The 26,730-nt window shown below is 40.7% G+C and overlaps 2 protein-coding genes across 5 annotated transcripts in view; one reads left to right on the forward strand and one right to left on the reverse strand.

Moving 5' to 3' along the window:
• Positions 1-26,730, reverse strand: part of PCDH17 (protocadherin 17) — a 472,217-nt gene that overhangs the window by 45,463 nt on the left and 400,024 nt on the right. The gene's annotated exons all lie outside the window — the stretch shown is intronic.
• LOC309339850 (uncharacterized protein) overlaps positions 1-26,730 on the forward strand; it is a 61,400-nt gene that overhangs the window by 2,643 nt on the left and 32,027 nt on the right. For 2 of the 4 annotated variants that reach the window (XR_014155556.1, XM_081858368.1), the window contains exon 2: positions 902-1,109. Coding sequence is in view for 1 of the 4 variants with exons in the window: in XM_081858368.1 (XP_081714494.1) it covers positions 902-1,109 (208 nt within the window). In the remaining 3 variants the exon portion in view is untranslated. Of the gene's footprint in view, positions 1-901; positions 1,110-9,683; positions 9,965-26,730 lie in introns of those variants that run through there. The other 2 variants (XR_014155558.1, XR_014155557.1) reach the window with 2 other exon arrangements.

The raw sequence follows: 26,730 nt of genomic DNA on the forward strand, positions 1-26,730 counted from the left end.
CACTTGAGCACTCCCTGAAACATCATCAGTGGTACCTTATAGAAAAGAATGTGAAGCCCATACATATGGAACATTTTCGTTTCAGCTCTATAGTCTTGCTCATGACATAGTTCATCATGAATAAGTCCTCTGAAATTAATAGGGCTCAGTAAGTTGTAACTTTCTATGAATAGGGACCAGTCCGTTTTAGTTGCTGGCTTAAATTTATTCTAATTAGAAAAAAACTTTCAGAAAAGGTGAGCAATGACAAGAATTCACAAGGGAAGCTGCAGAATCTCTTTCACTGGAAGTTTTAAAAATAGATGGGATAAACAGCTGTCAGGAATAGTTATAGGAAATGCTGCTCTCATGCTGTGATTTTGGCTAGATGTCTTTGGGTTGTCCTTCACCTTAATAACAAAGATCAAACAGATATTCAAAAAAGTTGCAAGTGTTTGTATGAAATTAACAAGTGGCTATCAATCTCGAAACCAGCAGATCCAGGCCCCAATCCAGGTCTGGTCATGGGAAATAATTTGCTGTGGACAAAAACAAGGGCATCCCACCCTGCATGAAAAGATGCACCCGGCCATTTGAATGCTGGATACACATGTCTGGTATTAGCTTTGCACCCAGAAGCTGTTAATGCAGGTGCCCCATCCTGGATTGGGGCCTTCATCTCTTTTTATATGTGTGTTTGCCATTGTGATAGACATTGTTTTTTCAACTTAAAATGGAAACTAATGCTAGTAATATTGCATTTCAGGTTGATTTTATAAAACAGATTATTATTTTGTTGTTTTCTTATATAAGAATTTTAAATATGGGTTGGTTGTACCCAAACTATCAATTATTTTGGGTAACCCATTCATGGACAGTGGGGTCATTGCACTAACTTTCTGCTTGCATGATTTTCTCTTAGGAAAATATTTCTTCCCCTAATAGTGGGACAAATAACTGATGTGTGGTGTTTCCTTCGCCTCAGTTTCTTGTATGAGTTTCCACTACAGCAGCCAATAGATGTGCATAAGACACTTGGAGGAGCACAGTCAACAATCCCTATGCCTGACCTTTCCTCATCATGGTTGATCACTAGCAGCAAGGATGTGTCCAGTTGGATCCAAGAGGTGGTAAGTGAGACTGCTCCTGCAGAAACATCAATGGACTTGGTAGCAAAACTCCCCTTATTGGGAAAGCTTTTTGTGTGATGGCAGGTAACACCAGACATTTCTGGATGTCATTTCTGAACCCAATTCTGGCAGTTTTGGGAACTGAAACCTTTGTGGGCAGTCTGCACTAGGATGAGATACTTGATTAACTTGTTGTTCTCAGCAGCTTTTACACCATTCCATCAGTCATGGTATCCTCCTGCTTTGCCTATTTGGAATGCAAATAGAAAACACTATGTTGCAGTGGCTTCACCTGACTTGACAGGCAGATTCCAGCAGGTAGAGCTGGATGACTATTCATTGACTCTGTGGCATTTATCTTATGGGATTCCATCTGGTTTTATTCAACCATGCTACATGAAACCACTAGGAGAGGCCATCTACTAAGAGGAAGTACCATCAATACGCGGACAATACCAAACACTAAATCTATTTTTAATCTTATCCAAAAGTAGCTATGCATGTCCAGAATAGGGATTTGTAGTCTGCAGTGATATACATAAAGGATAATAAATGAATGCTTAACCCTGTCCAGACAAGAGACGAGTGTGGTGGTAAGATGAGTCAACACCCATGAGAATAGTAGTTGGCCTGTATTGGATGGGCTTGTACTTCCTTAAGTTTTGCTGTTGGTCACAGAAATGGCATCTATAGCATTTAGTGGATACCCCCAGCTGTGCCTCCTCCTGAAAAGCGATGACTGTTTCAGAGACTGGTAATATTCGGGCTATATTATTACAGCTTCTCAAGTTTCTTTCATTTGCCAAAGCTGCAAATTCTGCTGTACTTCTGTTTACATATACTTTTTTTATTTTAATATATTTCATATTGTATTGTTTGGTCTTCATAAGCTACCTTAAAGACTTGTAAAAATATTGAATGGCTGAATTTATAATAATAATAATAATAATAATAATAATAATACAATTTTGTACTATGAGAACTTGTTTGCTCAGCCTGATTTGCTTTTAAATCTACAATGCCTTAAGGTTCAGTGGCACCATGCCTCTCCTTTTCTTCCTCTTTCTCACAACCTCATGCAATCTGCAGTTTATATAATATAGTCAAAGCTACCACAAGTCACTGAGCAACCCTTTACATGTAAATATTTATCCTGCTTAGTACAAAGTTTGCATAATAATGTGTATACTAAAAATGCAGAAACTATATTCATGTAGAATTTCTGATTCATAGGATAAAAAGATTTAGATAAAAGGAATTTCAAGGATGATTAAGATTATGCAAATTTCTGGTCATATTTGTATCTACAAATCCATGGGCTGGCACATGCTGGCCCAAAACTTTAAATCTTGGGGACCCATTCACATGAATGGGAAAGAAAGAAGATTCCACCTAAACATTAGGAAGAACTTCCTGACAATGAGAGCTGTTCGACAGTGGAATTTGCTGCCAAGGAGTGTGGTGGAGTCTCCTTCTTTGGAGGTCTTTAAGCAGAGGCTTGACAACCATATGTCAGGAGTGCTCTGATGGTGTTTCCTGCTTGGCAGGGGGTTGGACTCGATGGCCCTTGTGGTCTCTTCCAACTCTATGATTCTATGATTCTATGTAATACTGTCTAGTGCACATGGTTCGTGCATTGCTCGTTTCCCTTCTGCATTCTGTGAACACCTGAATGTGGCTATTGTCTTTGGGTCATCATCAGGCTTTACAGCAATCCCCGTGCTTATCTCAAAACCTTTTCTCATGCCTAGCAGTCAACATACCCCACAAAATCTGGGGACTGTTGACTCTGGTGCCTCAGCAGTAGATGGGGGGGGGTCATTGGTTTTGAACAGGAATGAAATAGTGGAAGGCCAAGGTTTTGTCTGAAAATGTTTATGTTCCTGAAATGGCAACTGTTGCAGTAAAAACAACCTCATAAAATTAGGTGCAGTGTTCCGCTGCGGGCAAAAGTAGATTTGGCAATAATCTTAGTGCTGTTGTTGTAACATGTAGTAGATGAAAATGTGCTTCATAATATCATTGTGTTGTGTGCCCAACCCCCGGCTCATGGTTATATCCAATGTAAACTGGCCCAACATTTATTTCAATAAAATGACCTTCCCAGCTTCTCTTATAATGAATAAATTAAGTGATGTTGTGAAATTAAGACCATTTCCATAGAATAGGCGGGGCGTATTTAATTTTCAGTCAATGTGAGCATGGAGACTGCCTCATTATTATTTTTAAATCTTCAAAGTGCCATCAAATACCAGATTAACAGACATTGCAACCGAGCATCATGGTCATATCAGTGTCAGTTATCCAGACATCTTCCCCCCATCATGTGTTGGAAGCCAGTACCATTAAATGGATGACACTCACATTTTCTGCTGTCCTTCTGTCATTTTCATGGCAGCAACAGAGGTGTGATGAATATTTGCTGGAACCCATAACCCAGTTAACATCCCAGAATCGCCTGTGCAAATTTACAGGAACAGTGATTTCATTTTAACAACCTCTGTTATTAAGGACTGGGTCGCACATGCATATTCATCTCTTGGTTCCTGCAGCATTCAAAGATTCATTGCATGTGTTTACTGCGGAGTGCAGATCTGAATTTATACCTCTTTGACACATATCAATATTTTATTTGATATTGAACAATTCATAGAATCATAGAATTGTAAAGTTGGAAGGGGCCCTGAGGACCATCAAGTCTGACCACGTACAATGCAGGAATCTCAATTAAACCTGTCACCTCCTAACTTCATCCTGACCTAAATCCACAAGTCCATAGCCTTATAAGAAGGTGACAGGTTTTGGGGTTTTTTTTGCAAGTGTACATATTGCTATAAACAAAGTGGTGCTTCAAGCTGCAGGTTGCATTAAGTAGATAAAGCGTGTTCTCCTTCATGGAGAGCACGTGTTGCGGTGGGGGCCACCAGGACACTCCGAAGTTGGGGGCGGGCTAATTGATCGTTGGCCACTGATGCAATTGGAGCTTCCCTTGTTGTTGGGAAGAAGTTAATGTTGCCATTTGTTGATTGACAGCCAGGAATGCTAAAACTCCTTGCACGAGTTTAGGGCTTCCTCTTTTCACCCGTGCATTGGATTGCCCGTCCCCCTCTCCCTAGAATTAGGGTTGTTCGCTTTGACCTTACTATGCCTGTCATGGGGTCGTATGCTCTTGGGGCAGGAGCCCAGTAGGAATTTTGTCCATCTGGCTGATTGGCTGGGGCCATTTGGTTTTTGCCTACTGCATGGCAAATTGTCAGAACTTGTAAGGTTGCAGTTAGGCATTGGTTTATGGTTTGGTTGGTTGAGGGGCATGGATTGGCTGTGCCTGCCCCTCTAATGCTGCTGCTGCAAGGGATTTCGTTAAAGGAATTGGGGGCTAACTATTGCTTGTCCACTCTGTCAAGGGGGCTCGGGCCATAGCAATGAGCTCCTGGTTGCCTTTGGGGAGGGCTGAGGGCAGGTTCCCTGCTCCGTTGTTACCCCCAAGTGTATTCCCCCATTCTGACTTTCGCATTGTGCGGAATGTCAGACTGTCCCCCATGGTGGGGGCAGCTAGTCGCAACCAATGCCTACGCAACCACTCACAAATTTGTATTTTAATAAAGTTGTGGCCAAAATTATGCCAAAAACCTTAAACAAAAAATTCTGTGTGATGTGTGAGTTATTGGGGTGGCCCAGGGGACCTCAACACGCAAGGCCTTATTTCTACCAAAGACAGAATACTTTAGCTGTTATTTTAAAAGGTGCTATAAGTGGAGAGAATACATGCTGATAAACTGAGACGTTTTGGGGGGGAGGGGGCAAAACTAACAAAGAAGTTGCTCCAGTAGGAAAAAGGCTTCTCAACTTTTGAACAGTGGTTTAATTTAAAAATTAATTTTTAAAAAATCTATTAAGACTTTTCATAATACAATAAAAAACAAATAATCTAAGAACAAAAATAATAAAAACAACATGCAAAACCCAAGAAAATAAAGAAAGAAAAAAGAAAAAATATAGAAGAATGTAAAGTCTTCTCTTAAAGTTATATCTCAACTTTTGTCCCAAGCAGGAAAAAGGTGAGCCCCCCTCACCTGGGAGCATCCCCAAGCCTCTCACCTTGGAAGATCTCCCCATCTCTTTGTCTCACACAGAATCCTTCACCAACCTTCAACTACATACAGTTCTCTCTTTAACCCAGAGTATAGGACAATAGCAACAAAAGACCAATCAAAACAAAAACAAAAAACAAAAACAAAAACAAACCAAATAAGAATCAGAAAAAGATAAGAAGATAATAAAAAATAAATAGGACTAGATGGAAAGAAATAAAAATAAAAACAATATTCAGCTGTTTGTCTGTCAGTGGTATATACAAGATTTCTTCAAAATACTTACAATGTTCAATCCCAAATAATATCAAGTTGTTCTTCCATCTGCTAGACTGTGTTTTTCCATCTACAGTTCTAGGCATCCCAAGTTCATTTTCCTTCCAAACAAAAAGTCCAAAAGATGCTCTCCAAATCCTGTTATTGATAAATGTCAATAATAGTCTTCCTCCAGTTCAGCATACCAGCTTTGCCTCTGGTCCTGAGCAACAAGACACCCTCAAGCATTCCTTCAGGTGTCTCTTCACTGTGATCATATATTGAGACCATAATCCACAATCATTGATTATTATTTTTTCATTAGTTCACACACTTATTCAAATTTTCTAGTCTCATTTCTTGTTAACCATGGTTTCCCACACCATAATTCCACTGACTGTTTCACTTCCTCTAGTTCCACTCCTCCCAGCACTCTTGTAAAAGTTCTCTCATTGTTCTGTTCTGGGAATACTCCATCAGTATCCCCGCCCCCCAAGAGTCCTTCCAAATACTCTTTAACTTCTTCAGACTCAGCTTTATCCAGTCCATTCTTGTGCATTCCATGCAGTTCTGCTCTAAGTCCAAGAGCCACCACATTCCCCCAACAATCAGTGAGATGTTTCCCATAATTTCAACTGTGCTGACTCCTATTGCTCGGTTCCACACAATCTTTATTTACTCTCACAGCGCACAGCCATGTAGTTTCTCATTACAACCCACAGATTCATCAATGAAGCAGAGGATTAAAAGCAGAACAAAGCAAATTAAAAACTTATCAGCAGTGGAAAATCTCTGTTTAAAATCTTTTTTGTTGCATGCTTTTTGTTTATTTTTATTTTAGCCCCTGAATAGCATCTTTTCTTAAGCCAGCAGTTGGAACATATTTCATGCAAACATTTTAACTTGTCAGAGAGATAGTTTTGATCATGATTTATAAGGGTTTTGAAGATAATTGAAGAAAGGGAGGTTAATCTGACCTTTGCCCTAAGGACTTATGTCTAGGGTTATTATGCAGTGTTGAGCATAGTTACAATCCTTCCCATCACTTAGCCTGTCCATCCGGGTCCTCCGCAGATTTCTTGATCCCGCAACATGGGATCAGTGCTTTCAGAATATTGAAAGTTAATCCCTGTTCTCTCTGTCCCTCAGAGATAATTCAATAGCTAGGATTTATAGCCTAGCTATAATTAATCACCACATAATTATCTCTGTCAACAGCATGCTGGCAGAAAGCAGTTAGTCAGCCATGACGCCTCTCCCGGAAGTCCTAATTTAAAAATTTAAAATTAAAGGTAATGTATCTGTATAAACCAGAGTATTTGCTGAGCATTGTTTTTCAAGATGACTGTTGTTTCTTACAAGCTTGTGTTTGTAATTAAAATATACAAGCTAAAACCTGACAAACGTCATCCAAATCAAAATAGAACTGTGAACGTGTTAGAAACAAGGAAAAGTGTATGTTGTATTATTCCACTATATAACCCTCTAAATAAAACTCAGTGGCTCTGGAAGTCTGTATGAGTTTGTTCTTCCATAGAGAGAGAACCCATACTGTGAGTTGGTCAGCTTAGGACAGTAGAACATAAATTTATCTGAATTCTTTTCCAGGAAGGATCAACAATGACAGATACATACATTCAGACAGACAGAATATGCAGTTATAATATACCACAGACTCTTTCATTTTACTCTACCTCACATCAAATGCAAACCCTGCAGGAGCATACTCCAATACCCTTGTGGGAGTTAAGTCTAACTGTTGGAGAGTTACAGCACCTGCTGTGGCTGTAGAGACAGATATGGGAGAGGCCTCTCTTACTGCAGGTGGGGCAGAGGAAGGCATCAGGACCGCCATGATTGCTACAACCATCAAGCAATCTCTCTGCTGAGTCCTGCGGGGAAAGCCTTTGCCCATGTAGTTCTCAACAGATTACAGTCACTCACTGACAAGGTCTATCCAGGGTCACAGTGCAGTTTTAGAGCTCAGAGCTCAACAGTTGACATGATTGCTCATTGCACCAGCTGCAGAACAAATGCTGAGAGCAGAGACACCCCTTGTCTGTTGCCTTCATAGACCTGATGAAGGTCTTTGACCTCATCAGCCGAAAAGGACTCTTCACACTGCTCAACAAGATAGGATGCCCACCTAAGTGCCACAAGATGACGGTGCCTTTCCACAAGAACATGCACATGGTTTATCCTCGGACACCTTCCCTATAGAGAGCGGTGTGAAGCAGGGCTGTTTTCTCACCCCAACTGCATATATTTTGGCTTGGTGTTCTCCTATGCCTTCAGCTCAGCTGAAGGAGTGATGGGGTCTGTTTAACCTGGCACATCACCATGCCAAGACAAAAGTATGGCAAGTTCATAGATAGCTGAGAGATTTCAAATCACAGCCAGAACAGGCACAGCGGGTGGGGGAGTTCTATGCCAATCTTCTTTCTTCAAGGTGGGGAGAGCTCTGGGCACTGGAATCTCAAGCACATAGGAGTGGTATTTGCATCACAGGACTTATTATAAATTCTGACATATTATAAATTGGAACTCATGCTTACTTGCATTGGCAGGGAGGATTAACTTGTAATAAAATGTGTTTTTTTCTTTCTTATCTAATACGTAAATTGTTGTTGTTGTTGTATTTCTATACCGCCCTATACCCGAAGGTCTCAGGGTGGTTCACATTAACAATCACTTACATAAAAGCAAAACAAAAACCAGATCCCCCCCTGCCCTATTTTAAAAAGGGTATAGGATGTCAGGTCAGGCAAAGGCCTGGTTGAAGAGGAATGTTTTTGCCTGGCACCTAAAGGTGTATAATGAAGGTGCCAGGTGAACTTCCCTGGGGAGAGCATTCCACAGATGGGGAGCCACTGCAGAGAAGGCCCTGTTCTCGTGTTGCCACCCTCTGGACATCTCGTGGAGGAGGCACACGAAGAAGGGCCTCAGAAGATGATCTCAGGGTCCGGGTAGGTTCATATGGGAATGGCGGTCCTTAAGCTATTGCAGTCCCGAGCTGTTAAAGGCTTTATGGGTCAAAACCAGCACTTTGAATTGGGCCTGGAAACTAATCGGTAGCCAGTGCAGTTGGACCAGGATCGTTGAAAGATGCTCAAACAGTCTTGTTCCAGTGAGCAACCTGGCCGCTGAGTTCTGCCTTGCCTTCTCTAACAGGATATTAAGTAATGCTAAAGTCTCATTTAGATGACAGTCCAGAAAGGTCAGCCTAACCTATGATACCAGGAAATAAGTACAGTGGTACCTCGGGTTACATATGCTTCAGGTTACATACGCTTCAGGTTACAGACTCTGTTAACCCAGAAATATTACCTCGGGTTATGAACTTTGCTTCAGGATGAGAACAGAAATCATGCAGCGGTAGCAGGAGGCCCCATTAGCTAAAGTGGTGCTTCAGGTTAAGAACAGTTTCAGGTTAAGAACGGACCTCCGGAATGAATTAAGTACTTATCCTGAGGTACCACTGTAAACAGATAGTAATAGTTTAAACCTTGCAAAGCTCATTTGCCATTAGTCTAGCATATGTAACTCTTACACCTTATCCCTTTGGTGGTGGCAGTGATGTCTGTGTGTGCACCTGCAAATCCTAGCCAAAGGCAAGCTCATGATTCTATATCAATATGGCGCAGAGGATTAGGTGACAAAATTACTTCGAAAGACTAGCAGCCAATGCACCTTTGTAAAACTTCCCCACATTATTTTAGTTATTGCCCTTTAAAGCTTCACTGATGTACAGTTAAATTTTTTTTTTCCACAATCAAGTTGCTAAGCACAGGATAGATTGATATTTCATGATATCTCTATTTGGCTTCTGGTATGAAGGTGTTGCTGCCTCCAAGATTGCATGAATTTTCTTCATTTGTACGCTCATGAGACATTAATACACAGAAACAGATAATAGTATCATCCTCCAGATGCATTTTTAAAAATGGATTACTGATTAGCAAAGGATTTTTAACCTATCTACATATTATTTTAATTTTACTTTTCTGACCCTTCTTTGTAGCAACAGAATATATATTTTGTTTGTGTATTCCCCCTTCCACATTATTCTAAGTAGCTCAGGGCTGTATATGTCGTTCTCTGCTCCCTGATCCGTTTTATCCTCACAACTATCTTGGTGGTACATTAGACTGAGAAATAAAGACCGGCCCAAACATACTCAATAAACTTGTGACTGAATAGGAAATTAATCCCACGTTTCCTCCCATAGAAGAGGTATCCCACTGTATCTCTGCATGATGATACAGGCTTCATGACCTTTCCAATCAGTCATCATGGGGGTTGATAATTCTGCGTCATCTCTCTGCATTTTGGTGTGAGTGGATCCTTCAGTCACTCCTCATATGGAGACATGGCAAAATTGCCCAATTTCAGAGGAAGCTGTCTGTTGGTCCCCACATGAACCACTGCTCTGGACTTTCCTCCATGCAACCAGGAGGAATGATTGGATCTATGATTTATACATAAAAACCAAGGAGAGTGGAAGGCTTTCATGAGAGTGTCATTCTAATTATTTCACACATCAAATGTAAATATTTTAGCTTCAAGACAGAAGTTTCCCTGCAATACATCTGAGAAACACTGCTATAGCATCAGGACAATGTATATATTTATAATTATATATTCACATGTTTAAAATGGGTCCAAATTAAAACATTCAGCTCCAGCAGGTTGCCTGCATACTGCTGCTGCACATTATCTGCCTGGCTGGGCAATCGGTGCTGGACATCGCCTGTTTGGGAAGGACGGGGACCTGAATCCGTGGCACACTCACTCCCTTTCTCCCAGCACTGTCCACCTTGCTATTTTTTCTCTCCCTTATGTTACCTCACCTGCACTTAATACTGACTTAAGCTCCTAGCCTTTTGTAACTTCACACATATCACCCTAAGTAATCTTGAATTTTCAACACACATAAATCTTTATCTTGCACTACCAGCTAGTCCCAAATGAGTCATTCTAGGACCTCAGGCTTACCACAGAATTGTCTTTTAAAGACGTCCTCCCAGATGAGTAAACAGACTTCTTCATCAAGTTGAACAGGGATGCTGAATTTCAAAGACCTATCTCTTTTTTTAAAAAAAAACAAAATAAAAATACCTTGAAACATTGGCCTGTTTTGCAAAATAGGTTGTTTTCGATGTTGCTATTTTTAAAATTGATGGAGGTGCACTGGAGGCAAAATTGAGTGCATCTCTCACTCATGCAGCAAAGTGTAAGCTCATCTTTTCTGTGATGGTGAGTGGAAGCAATGAACCTGTGATGGACTAACTCTCCTTAGACAGGAAACTATATTAATGAATATGAGACCAAAAGAAAAGTGTCTAAACTCAGGCTGCAGTTAAAGAAGCCTGATTGACCTAAAATAATGAATTTCATTCACTTTATCAATACAATACATATACATATACATATACATATACATATACATATACATATACACATACACATACACATACACATACACATACACATACACATACACATACACATACATACATATATATTCATATTCTGGGATCCCCACCCTATTCCAGTCCTCTTGTAAGAGAAAATCAGGTGCTGGAATAGATTGTTAGGGAGTAGACATCTCCTAATATATTGGTACAAGTGTCCCAGTTTCAAATCAGGGATGGACAAACACCAATCACCTCAGTCCAAGCTTTTTTGGAGAATGGTTGTCTGTTCTTGCCAGATTCATTCGCAAATGCTTCACTGCTTTCCTTCCATTATTCCCAGCCTTCCTTGCAATGGCCTTATAATATATATACACCCCCCACACATTTGAGGGCTTCTTATTGGACTTTCATTAGGTGTGGAAGCCCTACAACCAAATCTTTTCAGAGCAACTGCACCTAAGAATTGTGGGTTGCTGGTGTCTACAGGTCCTTAAGAGTCTATGGCAAAGCACCTTCCCTGGGATTTTATGCTAAGAAATTCTTTTGGTAAGACTGAAGCCTAATTGACACAGTATGGGCCCAAATCAATTCAGTACCTTACACAGCATTTAATTATGGCTTAAACCCCAATTACATTGAAACGGACCTGATCAGACCTGGGACAATTGGGGGTTGCTAAATTTGGGTTGACCCAAATCAGCCCAATTTGCTCTGGGATCTAGTGTACCACCCTATTAATTTAAACTGAGTGCTTCCCGCCACCCATACCCTCCCACACTTTGAAGCCAAAATCTGGGACTGCATCGTCCTGAATGCCAAATTCCCATTTTTATTCACAAGAGCCATTTTGGTTGCTGAGCCGTGCCCCCAACCCTGGTGGTCTTTTTGGGCACAGCACCCAAAAATTCACACTTTGGGGCACCACATGAGATCACAGCCCTGGAAAAAAAAATTGGGGAGGGGAGGGAATTGCACTATGAAATTGCTTGAGATCACGGCAACCAAAATGGCTGCTGTTCACTCGTAACAGAACAACAACAGAATGTCCTGGTCCCCCCCCCCCCCAGGATATTAAAAGGGAATAACATAGCTAGAAAAGTCAGTAGTGCTGAAGGAAAATACTTCAGCATCTGTATGCTGAAGGAAAATACTTCAGAATCTGTTTGTAACTGTCTTTTACATTTTTTTCTGCACCTTCTCATATATAAATTTGACCGTTGTCTCATTGCAAAGATTCCAAATTACCTAATAATCATATAATAAAAATTACAGAGCAATTTAAAAACATAAAAATCAATCAAAATGCTTTAAAGCTTGGAGCTAAAAACACAACTGCTACCATCGACAGTGAATGAAAGCTCTTTAAAAACAGGAAAAACTTTACCTGTCAGCAAAAGAAGTATTATGGATGTAGCCTAGCAGAAGTTCTTCCTGCCCAGAATATTTATTCATGTGCACATTGAAAGACTAAAGACCCAAATTTCATGCCATGATAGAGCTCATTTAAGGACACTTGAGGACGTGGGTGGTGCTGTGGGTTAAACCACAGAGCGTAGGGCTTGCCGATCAGAAGGTCGGTGGTTTGAATCTGGGTGAGCTCCTGTTGCTTGGTCCCTGCTCCTGCCCACCTAGCAGTTCGAAAGCACGTCAAGTGCAAGTAGGTAAATAGGTACCACTCCGGCGGGAAGGTAAACGGCATTTCCGTGGGCTGCTCTGGTTCACCAGAAGTGGCTTAGTCATGCTGGCCACATGACCCGGAAGGTGTACACCGGCTCCCTCGGCCAGTAAAGCAAGATGAGCGCCGCAACCCCAGAGTCGTCCGTGACTGGACCTAATGGTCAGGGGTCCCTTTACCTTTAAGGACACTTGAGAATGCATTATTTGATGGCTCTGACAGAAACAAGCCAAGTCTTCCAGGCAAATGTGCAAAACACACTCTTAGGGTGTGCTCACATTGCCACTTACTCTGCATCCAAAGTTGCCCCACTGCTAGTTTTTGAATCTGCATTCACACAAGGTTAGCTACAATTCCATGTCAGTCATATAGGGTCATATTGCTGATGCTTCCCTCCCCCACCCCAAAACAGCTTCAATCCAACTAAAAAACTAGATGTGGAGTAAATGGCAATGTGAATATACCTTAATAGCCATTACCGATGAGCACTCTTGCACAAATCACAGCTTAATAAACAGGACTTTGGGGGGTTGAGGCATTGCAGAGGAAAGAAACCCACAATGTCATGTGTGTCAGGTGAAGACATCTCTACACTCCTATCTGATATGAACAACACTGTGAACATGCAGCTTAAATTTAGCGGGGGAAGAAGAAGAAGAAGAAGAAGAAGAAGAAGAAGAAGAAGAGGAGTTTGGTTTTTTTAAATTAATTTTTAATTAATTTTCCAAATTTAAAACAAAATAACATACACACATAAACAAACAAAAACATACAAACAAATATAATTTCAAATCCTCTTTTTCGTAAGCCTTCTTTCTCAGACTTCCCTATACCTCACCCTCTCTGCATCCTTATTTTAAAGTTTTTCAGCAACCCTTCGCTCCAATTAAATAATAACTTATTTTCTTTTTCAATTTCATCCTAATTCATCAATCAGTTACAGCTATAATTCTGCTTCTTCCTTTCCCTTGACATTTTAACACTCATCAATTTTACAACAGTTCTTAAGATAAGCTTTAAATTTCTTCCAGTCTTCCTCCACCGTCTCTTTCTCTTGGTCGCGGATTCTGCCAGTCATTTCTGCCAATCCCATAAAGTCAATCACTTTTGTCTGCCATTCTTCCAGTGTAGGTAGTTCTTGTGTCTTCCAATACTTTGCTAAAAGAATCCTTGCTGCTGTAGTGGCGTACATAAAAAAAGTCCTATCCTTCCTTGGCACCAGTTGGCTGACCATGCCCAAAAGAAATGCCTCTGGTTTCTTATGAAAAGTACATTTAAGTACCTTCTTAATTTCATTGTAAATCATTTCCCAAAAGGCCTTAATCTTTGGGCAAGTCCACCAAAGGTGAAAGAAGGTACCTTCAGTCTCATTACATTTCCAACATTTGTTATTGGGCAGATGATAAATCTTCGCAAGCTTGACTGGGGTCATGTACCACCTGTAAATCATTTTCATAATATTTTCTCTTAAGGCATTACATGCCGTAAATTTTATGCCGGTGGTCCATAACTGTTCCCAGTCAGCAAACATAATATCATGACCAATGTCTTGTGCCCACTTAATCATGGCTGATTTGACTGTCTCATCTATTGTATTCCACTTCAGCAACAAATTATACATTCTTGATAAATTCTTAGTATTGGGTTCTAACAATTCTGTTTCTAGTTTCGATTTCTCCACCTGGAAGCCAATTTTCCTGTCTTGTTTAAAGGTCTCCATTATTTAATAATAATGGAGCCAGTCTCGTACCTTGGACTTTATTTTCTCAAAACTCTGTAGTTTAAATTTGCCACTTTCTTGCTCTAAGATTTCAGAATATTTTGGCCATTTAGATTCCATATTAATCTTCTTCACCTCCTTAGCCTCCATTGGTGATAACCACCTAGGAGTTTTATTTTCCAACAAGTCCTTGTATCGAATCCAAACATTGTATAATGCTTTCCTGACAATATGGTTTTTGAATCCTTTGTGAACTTTAACCTTGTCATACCATATATATGCATGCCAACCGAATCTATTGTCAAATCCTTCCAAATCCAGAATATCTGTATTCTCAAGAAGTAGCCATTCTTTCAACCAGCAGAAAGCTGCCAATTCATAGTACAGTCTTAAGTCCGGCAGGGCAAACCCCCCTCTATCTTTTGTATCAGTTAATATCTTAAATTTTATTCTGGGCTTTTTGCCCTGCCAGACAAATTTAGATATATCTTTCTGCCACTTCTTGAAACAGTCTAATTTGTCCACAATTTGTAATGTCTGAAACAAAAATAACATTCTAGGCAATACATTCATTTTGATCACAGCGATTCGACCTAACAAGGAAAGCTTCAAGTTTGACCATATTTCTAGATCTTTCTTTACCTCTATCCAACATTTGTCATAGTTATCTTTAAATAAGTTCACATTTTTAGATGTCATGTTAATCCCCAGATATTTCACTTTCTTTGCCACCATTAACCCAGTTTCACTTTGAAACCTCTCTCTTTCAACATTTGTTAGATTTTTTTCCGAAGACTTTAGTTTTTTGTTTATTCAGCTTAAATCCTGCTACCTGACCAAAAACATGAATTAGTTCTAAAACTCTTTTTGTACTAGTGTCTGGCTCTTGTAAAGTCAATACTAAATCATCTGCGAATGCCTTCAGTTTATATTGTTTGGCTCTGACCTGAATTCCTTTTACCAGCTGGTCCCCCCTAATCATATTCAACAAAACCTCCAGGACTGATATAAAAAGTAATGGGGATATTGGGCACCCCTGCCGTGTCCCTTTTTCTATAAGAAGCTCATCAGTAACCACATTATTTACAATTAACTTTGCCTTTTGTTCAGAATATATTGCACCTATACCATTTTCAAACCTTTGGCCTACCCCCATCCCATGGAGATTCTTCTTCATAAAACTCCAAGAAATATTGTCAAAAGCTTTCTCCGCGTCCACAAATATTAAAACCGCCTTCGTGTTGATATTTACTGTTAAAAGTTCCATAATGTCAATTATATTCCTTACGTTATCTGACAAATGTCTCCCTGGGAGAAAACCTGCCTGGTCCTTATGAATCTCCTCCACCAACACCCTCTTCAATCTTTTTGCTAGAATGTCAGCAAATATTTTGTAATCCACATTAAGTAGTGATATAGGGCGGTAGTTCTTGATCTGGTTTTTTTCAGTTTCAGTCTTTGGTATAAGTGTAATAAAAGCTTCTTTCCACGATTCGGGTGCCTTTTCCCCCTCTAAAATTTCATTGCAGACCTCCTTCAACGGTTGTACTAACCATTCCTTCAAAACTTTGTAATATCTGGAGGTTAGTCCATCTGGTCCTGGAGATTTACCTAATTGCATATTTTGGATGGCACCCTCTATTTCTTGATCCGTTATTTTCTCATTCAAGACCAACATACTTTGTTGCGAAATTTTTTGTAGTCCATATTTCTTAAGAAAATCTTCTATTTCACCTTCATTTTCCGGCCCTCGTGCATATAATCTTCTAAAGTAACTCTGAAAACAGTTACTAATCTCATTTGGTTTGTAAATGTTCTTTCCTTCCACCTCCAGACTTGTAACTGTATTCAATTTTTGTCTCTTCTTCAATTGCCATGCTAGAAGTTTCCCACATTTGTCTGCTGATTCGAATGTCCTTTGTCTCATTTGCTTAATTTTCCATTCTATCTCTTGATTCATCAATTCCATGTACTGCTTCTGGTAAAACTTAATTTCTCTCAAAATCTCATGAGACTTTGGTTTGGACCTCAATTTCTTTTCTCCTTCTTTTAGTTTTTCCAAGATCTTGTCTTTCTTCTCATTTTGTTTCTTCCTCTTTAAAGAGTTCTGTTGTATTAGGAAACCTCGCATCACGGCCTTACTTGCGTCCCAAATCACTCTTTTATCGACGTCTGTCCTCAGATTTATCTCAAAATAGTCCTTCAAAGTTTTTTGGGCCTTTTTGTAAATCTCATCATCTCTGAATAGGGTGTCATTCATTCTCCATTTGAAGGAGCCAGCTGTTGTTAGTTTCATCTCCATCTTTACAGCGTTATGGTCGGAGCATGTCTTTGGGCAGATTTCCACTTTTTTTATCTTTGGAGCCATTCCACTAGTAACCCATATTTGGTCTATTCTTGTCCATGTCATTTGTGCTTCAGAAAAAAACGTTCCCTCTCTCTCAAGGGGGTTCCTTGTTCTCCAAATGTCAATCAAGTCCATGTTTTCAGTCATTTCAAAGAAAGTCTTAGGTAATCTCCCATCCTTAGAGACCACCTGTCTTTGTGCTTTGTCCATATTTGTAGAAACCACGCCGTTCATATCTCCTAACAAAATTACATTGTAATCCATATAGTCCATTAAAGTCTCATGCAACTTCTTAAAGAATTCTGCCTTCCCTTCATTTGGTGCATAGATGCCAACTGTCAAAAAATTTTCTCCTTGAATTTGTATCTCAATTGCCAAAAATCTTCCTTGTTCATCTTTAAAGATCAATTTTGGGGCCAACTTCTCCTTTGCATAGATCACCACTCCTCTTTTCTTGACTTTATCCGATGAAATAAATTCCTGTCCTAATCTTTTATTTATAAGCAGTTTTCTGTGTGCCCTTGTCACATGGGTCTCTTGTAAACAAATCAAGTCCAATTGTTCTCTTTTCAAAATATGAAAAACCTCACGCCTTTTTCTGGGAAGGTTCAATCCATTACAGTTCCAACTTAGAAATTGCAGAGCCATTGTTATTTAGTTGGTTACTCTCCAGCTGCTCCCTGCAGCTGTTCTTCTTCCGTTGGTGATTTAAGTCCAAATGTTAAGTTCCCAAGATCTGCTTCAGAGGTCAGTTCTACCACTCCTTTCTGAAGGTCCTCCTCGTTTCTTTCCAGGAATTGTTCTTTGTCTTGTACTGTTCTTATTTTAACTTTCTTTCCTTTGTAGTTAAAAGACAAACCTTGTGGAAATTCCCATCTGAAAGGTAAATTGTTCTTTTTCAGCAAGTAAACCAGGTTCTTGTAGTGAGTTCTTGCCTCCAGAATGTATTTGGGAATGTCCTTATAAATTTGCACGTAGGCGTCCTCAATCTCAAGGGTTCTCTGATAATGTAGATTTAATATTTTATCTCTTTCCTCTTTAGATCTCAAAGTTATCAGACAGTCCCTAGGAATCTTTCTGTTTTGCCTTCTACCCAGTCTGAAGGCAGCTGTTATCTTAAATTCTTCTTCCTCTGAGTTTACCTGCCAAAATTCTGAAAATTCTTTTGTGAGAAAGTCCACTAGGTTGTCCTTTTCACTTTCAGGGACCAGTCTTAATCTTAAGTTCCTCTCCTTCCTCTGCATCTCCCACAAAGACAAGGCCGCCTCATGTTCATCCAACTTTTTACAGACTGGTGCTAATTTTTCCTGTGTAGTTTCTGCAGCAGTTTTAGCTTCTTCAGCAATTTTTTGAGTTGTAGCATTTTCTTCAATCAGTCTATTTATAGTTTCCGTGTTAGATGTGATACTTTTAGTATTCAAATCTAATTTTGTTGTAAGTTCTGTCAACTGTTTGGTATTTTCCGTACTCTGCTTTGTCAAAATTTCTAAGGATTCATTTATTTTAAGTAATGCTTGTGTCACTGGATCCATAAATATATTTGTCCCTTTTTCCTGCCCAGCTGCACCTGTTGGCAGTATACTTGATATTGAGCCCCTTTTCTTTTGTGCAGCTTTGACTTTAGATCTTGTTGCTATCTCTTCTACTGGGCCGCTCATGTCCCAAGGTTGTTCCCACAGGAGCAGCTTTTCAGTGGAAAAATCCAGTGACTTGTTTTTTACAGTCTATGTTACAACTGTTACCTTTCAACCCTCTAGAGGGAGTAATTCAATGTATCCAATAAGCAGAAGAAACAAAGAAACAAGAAGTCCCCAAAGAGAGAAAGTTTTTGGCAACAATCTTCCAATCTTCTAATATATACAAACTGTCAATTTGTAGTTTCAGTAAAGTCCCAAAATTGTATCAAATAAAGTCTCAGCTTTGCAACAAGTCTTATCTGACAGTTCACCGTCACAGTGCTTCACTCAGGCAGTCCGTTCCCAGAGTCTGAGACAGCAGAAAGTTTTTCTCCTTTATTTTTCTTTCATGCAGGTTAAGCCAAATTCACTTCTCTTCCCCCCTTGCTCCTGCTTGCTAGGGGGAAATTCAAATTCGATGTCAAAGTTAAACAGTTCAAATTTACTTTTCCTCCAATTGCAGCTTTCTAGTTCCGTTGCTTTAGTTATCATGCAGTCCGGGGGAGGCAGACTTCCTTTATTTTAGCCGTCCCCGTTTTCGGCCAAATTTCAGGCAATTTTTTTAAAAAGTCCCAGTAAGTTTTCCAACCCTACTTACGGGTATTCAATTTCAGTCCAGATTTCAGGAAGGAATCGGCGCTCTCCGCCTATGGCGACGCGGCTTCACTCCACGGGCTGGGTAGCGACTCTCAGCACCGCACGCACCCCCGATGCCACTCTGGAGCCTTTAAAAAGGCTCCTTTACAGTAAAGGGGGGTGCAAATGGTGCCCACCGAGTCTCCTTGTTCACAGGCTTCCGCGCCTGTGATTTTAGGGGTCCCCGCTTCGCCGTAGCAGTCAGACCCAAACTCGTGAAGCAGTCCTCCTCCGGAGATCGAAGGGAGGACCGCCATTAAGCGCTGGCGCCGACCGGAAGACAAGAAGAAGAAGAGTTTGGACTTGGTATCCCACCTTTCACTCCCCTTAGAGGTAAAGGTAAAGGGATCCCTGACAGTTAAGTCCAGTCGCAAATGACTCTGGGGTTGCGGTGCTCATCTTGCTTTATAGGCTGAGGGAGCCCACATTTGTCCACTCCACAGACAATTTTTCCGGGTCATGTGGCCAGCATGACTAAGCCACTTCTGGTGCAATGGAACACCGACACCAGAGCAGCACACGGAAATGCCCTTTACCTTCCCGCCAGAGTAGTATCTATTTGTCTACTTGCACTTTTGGCATGCTTTCAAACTGTTAGGTTGGCAGGAGCAGGGACCGAACAACAGGAGCTCACCCTGTCGCGGGGATTCGAACCGCTGACCTTTTTTTAATCAAGCCCTAGGCTCAGTGGTTTAGACCACAGCACCACCCACATCCCTTTTCACTCCCCTTAAGGAATCTCAAAGCGGCTAACATTCTCCTTTCCCTTCCTCCCCCACAACAAACACTCTGTGAGGTGAGTGAGGCTGAGAGACTTCAGAGAAGTGTGACTAGCCTTGCTGTGCTTGAAGCCACTACCATGAACATCCCTTCAATCATCCACTGGCTTTTGCACATTCCAAATGTTCTGATGTAATTTTTGGCTTAAAGTATAAAAATGCATCACTCACACCCTTGAGGCTCAACTGCTTCATTGCCCGAGAGGCTGCAGCTACTTCAGGTTCAGGTTTGTTCACCTAGCAACAGGCTCACTAAATGGTGGGGAGGAATATTTGGATATAATATTGGTGGTGCCATTTTGTGCAATGGTCTCCTGTCAGAGATCCGGAAGGTACCAACTGTGTTATCATTTTGCTAATTACAAAGGATTTGTTTGCCCAGACCTTCCTGGGCTCCTGGTATTTTAATATCCCTTTTACTGTTATCATATTGTGAAAAGTGGAATAAAAATGAATCAAATTACACACACACACATGTTCTAGAAGTGGACTGATCCTGTAGCAGTGCAGGCACATAACTGGCAGACCTCAGGTATTAATGGGACTTACAAGTAAGAGTACATAGCATAACAGTGATGTAAGCTTAGGCATGTTTACTTGAGTCTGTTCCAAAGAAAGAGTATGTATCAGAATCCCACTGAACTCAGAAAACTTATTTTGGATTAAGCATGCATAGCATCAGCCTCTTAATTATGTTTATTGTTTGTCTTACTTTATTGCTGATTATTAAATCATTGATTAAATCATTACTTCCCAAGCTTCTAGTACCTGAGGCACAGTTGTTTTCTGATTAAAATTGAAGGCATGTTACCTTCTTACAGGAAGGGGGCGGAGAAGCACAGTCTTGGAGCCCCGGAAGTAGAAATGGATGAATCAGTCAATTTCATTTCCCCTAGTTTCTCATTTTCCAGCCTTAAAACAAGTTCTCCACATGTCTGTAGCAATTTAAGTGTGAAGAAAACTCATAAAAATTCATCAGCATTTCAGTGTGAATTTATTCTAATAAGCCCTCTGTTTTTTTGCAGTTTTGGCCAATGTACACAACTTTAAAACAATTTTCACTAATATGATGCATTTTGTATGTTAGTTTCACAAATATATTAATTTTATGCACACTTTCCCCAAATATATGAATTTCTGTGCATATTATTGGTTGGAGAAGTTAATCAGAAAATTCAGAAAAGCACAAATTTTGAAAACATAATTGATTTCTCTCCCACCCCTAATTGGACACCCCCCTACACACACTGGATACCAGGATGCAAAACTTCATTAGCATTTTAGTATCAAATAAATAATATTGCACAATCACATATTGGGATCAGTCCAAAACCAGGCCTAAAGCACACGGGTGTAAACTGGAGCTAGTGTCAAGTTTCACCAGATTCAAACTCCATTCAGCAGTGGAGCTACTGGTGGTTGAGCTGGCAGAGGAAAAGCAAGCCTTTCAAAGAGGTTTCAGGGTACAGCACCCTTTTTGCCCGTTTAACTTACTCCAGGTTGCCAGTTCACATGACTGAGCTGAATGGGCTCAGGATCCCAAATACTTCCACTGGTCCCGTCCCCACCATGCCCCCCAAACACCCCCTTTTCAGGCTTTAGGATAGCTTGTGATCTGCTGGGCTCTGCTCAGCTAGCTGGATCCCAGGTAAGTCAGGATGGGAAGACACACCTTTGTATCTCTGGCTAAGCCAGGGATGAGGGAGTTAAACTGGTGTAGCTGGAATCTAAGCCTGCTTATTGCAGCAGATCTTGCTGTAGGATTGGCCTTGCGCACATGCAACCCTGAAAGTCACTCACACCTGCACCAAACACATTCAGAAAATTAGCTGAAGTCTACATGTCCCAGCAACAATTGAGCCTGCTATGATTCTTTTGTCTTTTGGTATTTGACACTTGATCCCCTCCCCCCCCCCCAGCCACTGATGGGGCAAGAAAAGGTCAAATTGGGATTTATTTTCAAGCATAATATTTGATTGTTTCAATTGAAATTGGTTCCAGCACTTGATAGTTCAATCTCTTGCTTGCTAATCCCTTCAAGCAGTAGTTATTTAAAGTGGAGGAGAAGGAAGAATATGTGGATTTCTTGGATTAGCTACCCTCTCACAATCTGGCGGTTGTGCTTTTGGAGCTCACACGCAGCAGAAGACTGCTTCCTCAGTTGCTTCCATCATTTATCAAATCCCAATTTAATATCAGAAACAAGATACTTCCTACCCCACTCATTTATCTGAAATGACTATTTACTTTCTCTCAGGATTACAACCAGGTAATAGAAAATCTTACAATTCATATTGCTATGAATTGCAAGGGGCCTACAACTGTGATTCAATAAACAGATGTATAATTATCAATATATTGTGCATAACTCTGTTGTGCATTCATTTGAATATTATGGGTAAGGGAATTTTGCCTGGTCTCATCATAATATACTTTTAAATTCTTATTTTTAGCACGTATTATGCAGACCTGCATTTTAAGCATGCTATTTTCATAATCACTTGCATTACATCTCTAACCTCTGTAACTGCCCAAGGGCACATGATATATATTCAGTAAAGAAAAATCAATTTGGCCTCAGTGACTCTCTTGTAGGCCATATAAACTATTCACTCATACAGAATCAGCCGTGTCCTTAAAAAGAGATGAATAATGACACAGACAATGAGCAGCCAAAGGAAAATGTGATATTACTGAAAGAGTCTGCTCCTCACCCTGCTATTCCCTACCTCCACCCCCTCTGTAAGCATGAAAATGTGACCCCATAGAGTGCCGTTGGGGGAAAGGGTGGGATATATGTGTGTGTGTGTGTGTGTGTGTGTGTGTGTGTGTGTGTAATGAAACAATTAGATCATTACTTCCTTGCTCACGAACTGTTGGTGGCAATCATGGCTATAGACGTCTATGGGGCTCTTTAGGCAATTCTCAGCCCTGCACACAGTACCTGTGAATGTGCCTGATCTCCAAGGGGCATTTGGCTGTCCATTGTTCAAGTGCTGAAAAGTCCCAGGTTCAGTCTCTGCCATTTCATAGAATCATAGAATCATAGAGTTGGAAGAGACCACAAGGGCCATCGAGTCCAACCCCCTGCCAAGCAGGAAACACCATCAGAGCACTCCTGACATATGGTTGTCAAGCCTCTGCTTAAAGACCTCCAAAGAAGGAGACTCCACCACACTCCTTGGCAGCAAATTCCACTGTCAAACAGCTCTTACTGTCAGGAAGTTCTTCCTAATGTTTAGGTGGAATCTTTTTTCTTGTAGTTTGGATCCATTGCTCCGTGTCCGCTTCTCTGGAACAGCAGAAAACAACCTTTCTCCCTCCTCTATGTGACATCCTTTTATATATTTGAACATGGCTATCATATCACCCCTTAACCTCCTCTTCTCCAGGCTAAACATGCCCAGCTCCCTTAGCCGTTCCTCATAAGGCATCGTTTCCAGGTCTTTGACCATTTTGATTGCCCTCCTCTGGACACATTCCAGTTTGTCAGTGTCCTTCTTGAACTGTGGTGCCCAGAACTGGACACAGTACTCCAGGTGAGGTCTGACCAGAGCAGAATATAGTGGCACTATTACTTCCCTTGATCTAGATGCAATACTCCTATTGATGCAGCCCAGAATTGCATTGGCTTTTTTAGCTGCCGCGTCACACTGTTGGCTCATGTCAAGTTTGTGGTCAACCAAGACTCCTAGATCCTTTTCACATGTACTGCTCTCAAGCCAGGTGTCACCCATCTTGTATTTGTGCCTCTCATTTTTTTTGCCCAAGTCCAATACTTACATTTCTCCCTGTTAAAATTCATCTTGTTTGTTTTGGCCCAGTTCTCTAATCTGTCAAGGTCATTTTGAAGTGTGATCCTGTCCTCTGGGGTGTTAGCCACCACTCCCAGTTTGGTGTCATCTGCAAATTTGATCAGGATGCCCTTGAATCCATCATCCAAGTCGTTGATAAAGATGTTGAATAAGACTGGGCCCAAGACAGAACCCTGTGGCACCCCACTAGTCACTCTTCTCCAGGATGAAGAGGAACCATTGATGAGCACCCTTTGGGTTCGGTCAGTCAGCCAGTTACAAATCCACTGAGTGGTAGCATAGTCAAGTCCGCATTTTACCAGCTTCTTTACAAGAATATCATGGGGCACCTTGTCAAATGCCTTGCTGAAATCAAGGTAGGCTACATCCACTGCGTTCCCTTCATCTACCAGGCTTGTAATTCTGTTAAAAAACAAGATCAGGTTAGTCTGACATGACTTATTTTTCAGAAATCCATGCTGACTATTGGTGATCACAGCATTCCTTTCTAGGTGCTCACAGACTGTTTGCTTAATGATCTGCTCCAGAATCTTCCCTGGTATTGATGTCAGACTGACTGGGCGGTAATTATTTGGGTCCTCTCTTTTCCCCTTTTTGAAAATAGGGACAACATTTGCCCTCCTCCAGTCTGCCGGGACTTCGCTTGTTCTCCAGGAATTCTCAAAGATGACTGCCAGTGGTTCTGAGATCACATCTGCCAGTTCTTTTAATACTCTTGGATGCAGTTCATCTGGCCCTGGAGACTTGAATACATCTAAACTAGCCAAGTATTCTTGTACTATCTCCTTAGTTATTCTGGGCTGTGAAAGGCTCTCAAGCAGCAGAGCAGGGAAAGAAGACCTTTGTCTGAGGCTCTGGAAGAACCAGAGCAGGTGAAGCCATTGTGCCCCCACTCAGCTAAAGTCAGAGCTGTATTCTGTTTGCATTGATCCGAGAGACACTCTTTAGTAGCTGCATCATGGCCTCCATTGGTTGAATTAAGTTATGTGACAAGAGTGAATTGCCCACTTTGCATTAAAGCTGTATATGTCATGCACAAAATCTGATTTACCTCTGAGTTGCTGCATATTATTCCCCATCTCTGTTACCATATGGAACCATTTAAAAGCTTGAAACATCTTTCTTAAGACTCATATAGCTGTGTGTGGGGGGGTGTTGTTTCTTGGTTTATTTGTTTTTTAATTCTATTGGCATCATCGGAGGGGTTTGTGCACAATATAATGTGCTGAGTGTTCACTCTTCTTTCAATCTGTTGTCTCATTTATCTCCAAAATGTGAAGACTTATGGATGACACTTGCTTTTGTTATAGCAGAGGTCCAACTCCACTTGGCTGCATTAACAATTTATTTCACCCGCATACATTTTCCCATGCTCATAACTACACAACCAAAGATATCAAACTCTGTTTTGAAGGCATACATTTAGGCAGATTTTTATCCAAAAATAAAATTAAAAAGTGGTCAGCACCAAGCGTTCTTTTAAAAATGACACAGTTAGTGTAGCATGGATGCTGACTTGCTGGTGGGGGGGGGGGGGAGAGACTGCTGAAAGGCTTTCTGCACTAAACAAGGAAAGCATTCTTTGACCTCTCAGAAGTCTATCACTGACATTCCCTTTTGCCAAAAGAATGCATCCATGCCACTTGCAGTAAATGTCACAGATGTTCTTCTTTACTTTTTTTCCTCCTACTGAAGTATGTGCATTACTAGGAATGACTGGATAACTGACAATCAATACAAGTCCATTCAAACTTCATGTTTGAGTAACACAATATAAACTGTAGCATTGAACTTGCTGTTCATTAGAGCTGCAATTTGTTTTCAGAACTGCTTTGTTTTCATTAAACTTTTCTTGAAACATGCATTTATTTTTGAATTATTTTTTTCGGAATTATTTTTCTACTTGAGAGTCAATTCCTGCGTATAACAATAAATCTCTACACTATATGTAACACTATGGGAGCAATCCTATAAGCAAGATCTGCTGTGATGAGTGGGTTAGGGTCTAGGGATCTCCAGCTGAGCTGGAGATCAACCAGGCTGCCCTGGCTTAACTCCCTCATTCCCAGTTCAGCAGGTAATATGCCAGTTTATCTCCACCAGCCCAGCCCAGCCCAGCCAAAAACCAGCTGGCTGAGCTAAGCCTGGTGGATCTTAAGCAGGTGTAAGCCCTGAAAAAGGGGTGCAGTGGGGATGGGACCAGCAGTAGCCCTGCTGCTAAATGTTGTTAGGAACTGGGGTCCCTTTACACCATGTTAACTTAGAACTTTATGATAGCTTCTTGGGTGTTGAATTGCTCCCTTATTCTGCATACCACTTAAAGATGACGCCACAACAATCACAAAAAGTCTGTATTTCAAAGAGTTTTTTGGACCAACCTGAAATATGAACTAGGGAGAATTTTTTTTAGAGCATGATGGCTAGGGGTTGTATGGGTTTCTTGCATAATTAAATTTGCAATGGTATTGTTCATTTAGAATGTTTAAATATACAGTATGTCTGTGCCTTGGGTAGTTATGTTCACATATATATGGAAGATTCCTCTGCAACTTTTCTTTCCTGATTGGGAAATGGAAAGTAATGAGAACAGCAAGTATTATGATGGGCATGAGTTCCTAAGGGCTGGATTGCAGTGTTAATTATTCCCTGATGTTTAGATCCATTAGCCTCTATGGATCCAGGCAAAAGATGCATTTGTGTAATGATGTCACCTTGACATATATCCAGTTACTCATCTACTACACCCCCTAAACCCACCATGCTAGTCAATCTTATAATATACTTGTTCATATCTGGTGGTGATTGTTTCCTTACTTAAATGGAATGTTTGCTGCACTTGTTCTTTCCATTGCCATTTAATGGCTTTTAGCCAAAATTTTCCATTTGTCAAGATTGGTTTAGTCTCTAGAATTTTTTCTCAACAGAAGCAGTTTTAGGGTAGTGCAACAGGTTTGGACACAGTGGGCACCACACTGCAGGAGGCACCACAAAAAGCTGTAGAACTAAGTCCAAGAAATGTTAGTGTTGCCAAATGTTAGTGTTGCACAGGGTGCCACTGAAATTTGAGAGTACAAAGTCCACCACTGATTTGCAGTTCATCTCATTGTCTAAGCCTAATGCCATACTGCTAACCAAAGGAAAGAGCAAATAGAAGCTACCTGATCTTGTCAAAATTTGCAGGCTTGGAGACAGAAAGTGAGTAGGCAAGAA

Source organism: Podarcis erhardii, assembly GCF_964252035.2.
Source record: "Podarcis erhardii genome assembly, chromosome: 4".
Lineage (NCBI taxonomy): Eukaryota > Metazoa > Chordata > Lepidosauria > Squamata > Lacertidae > Podarcis > Podarcis erhardii.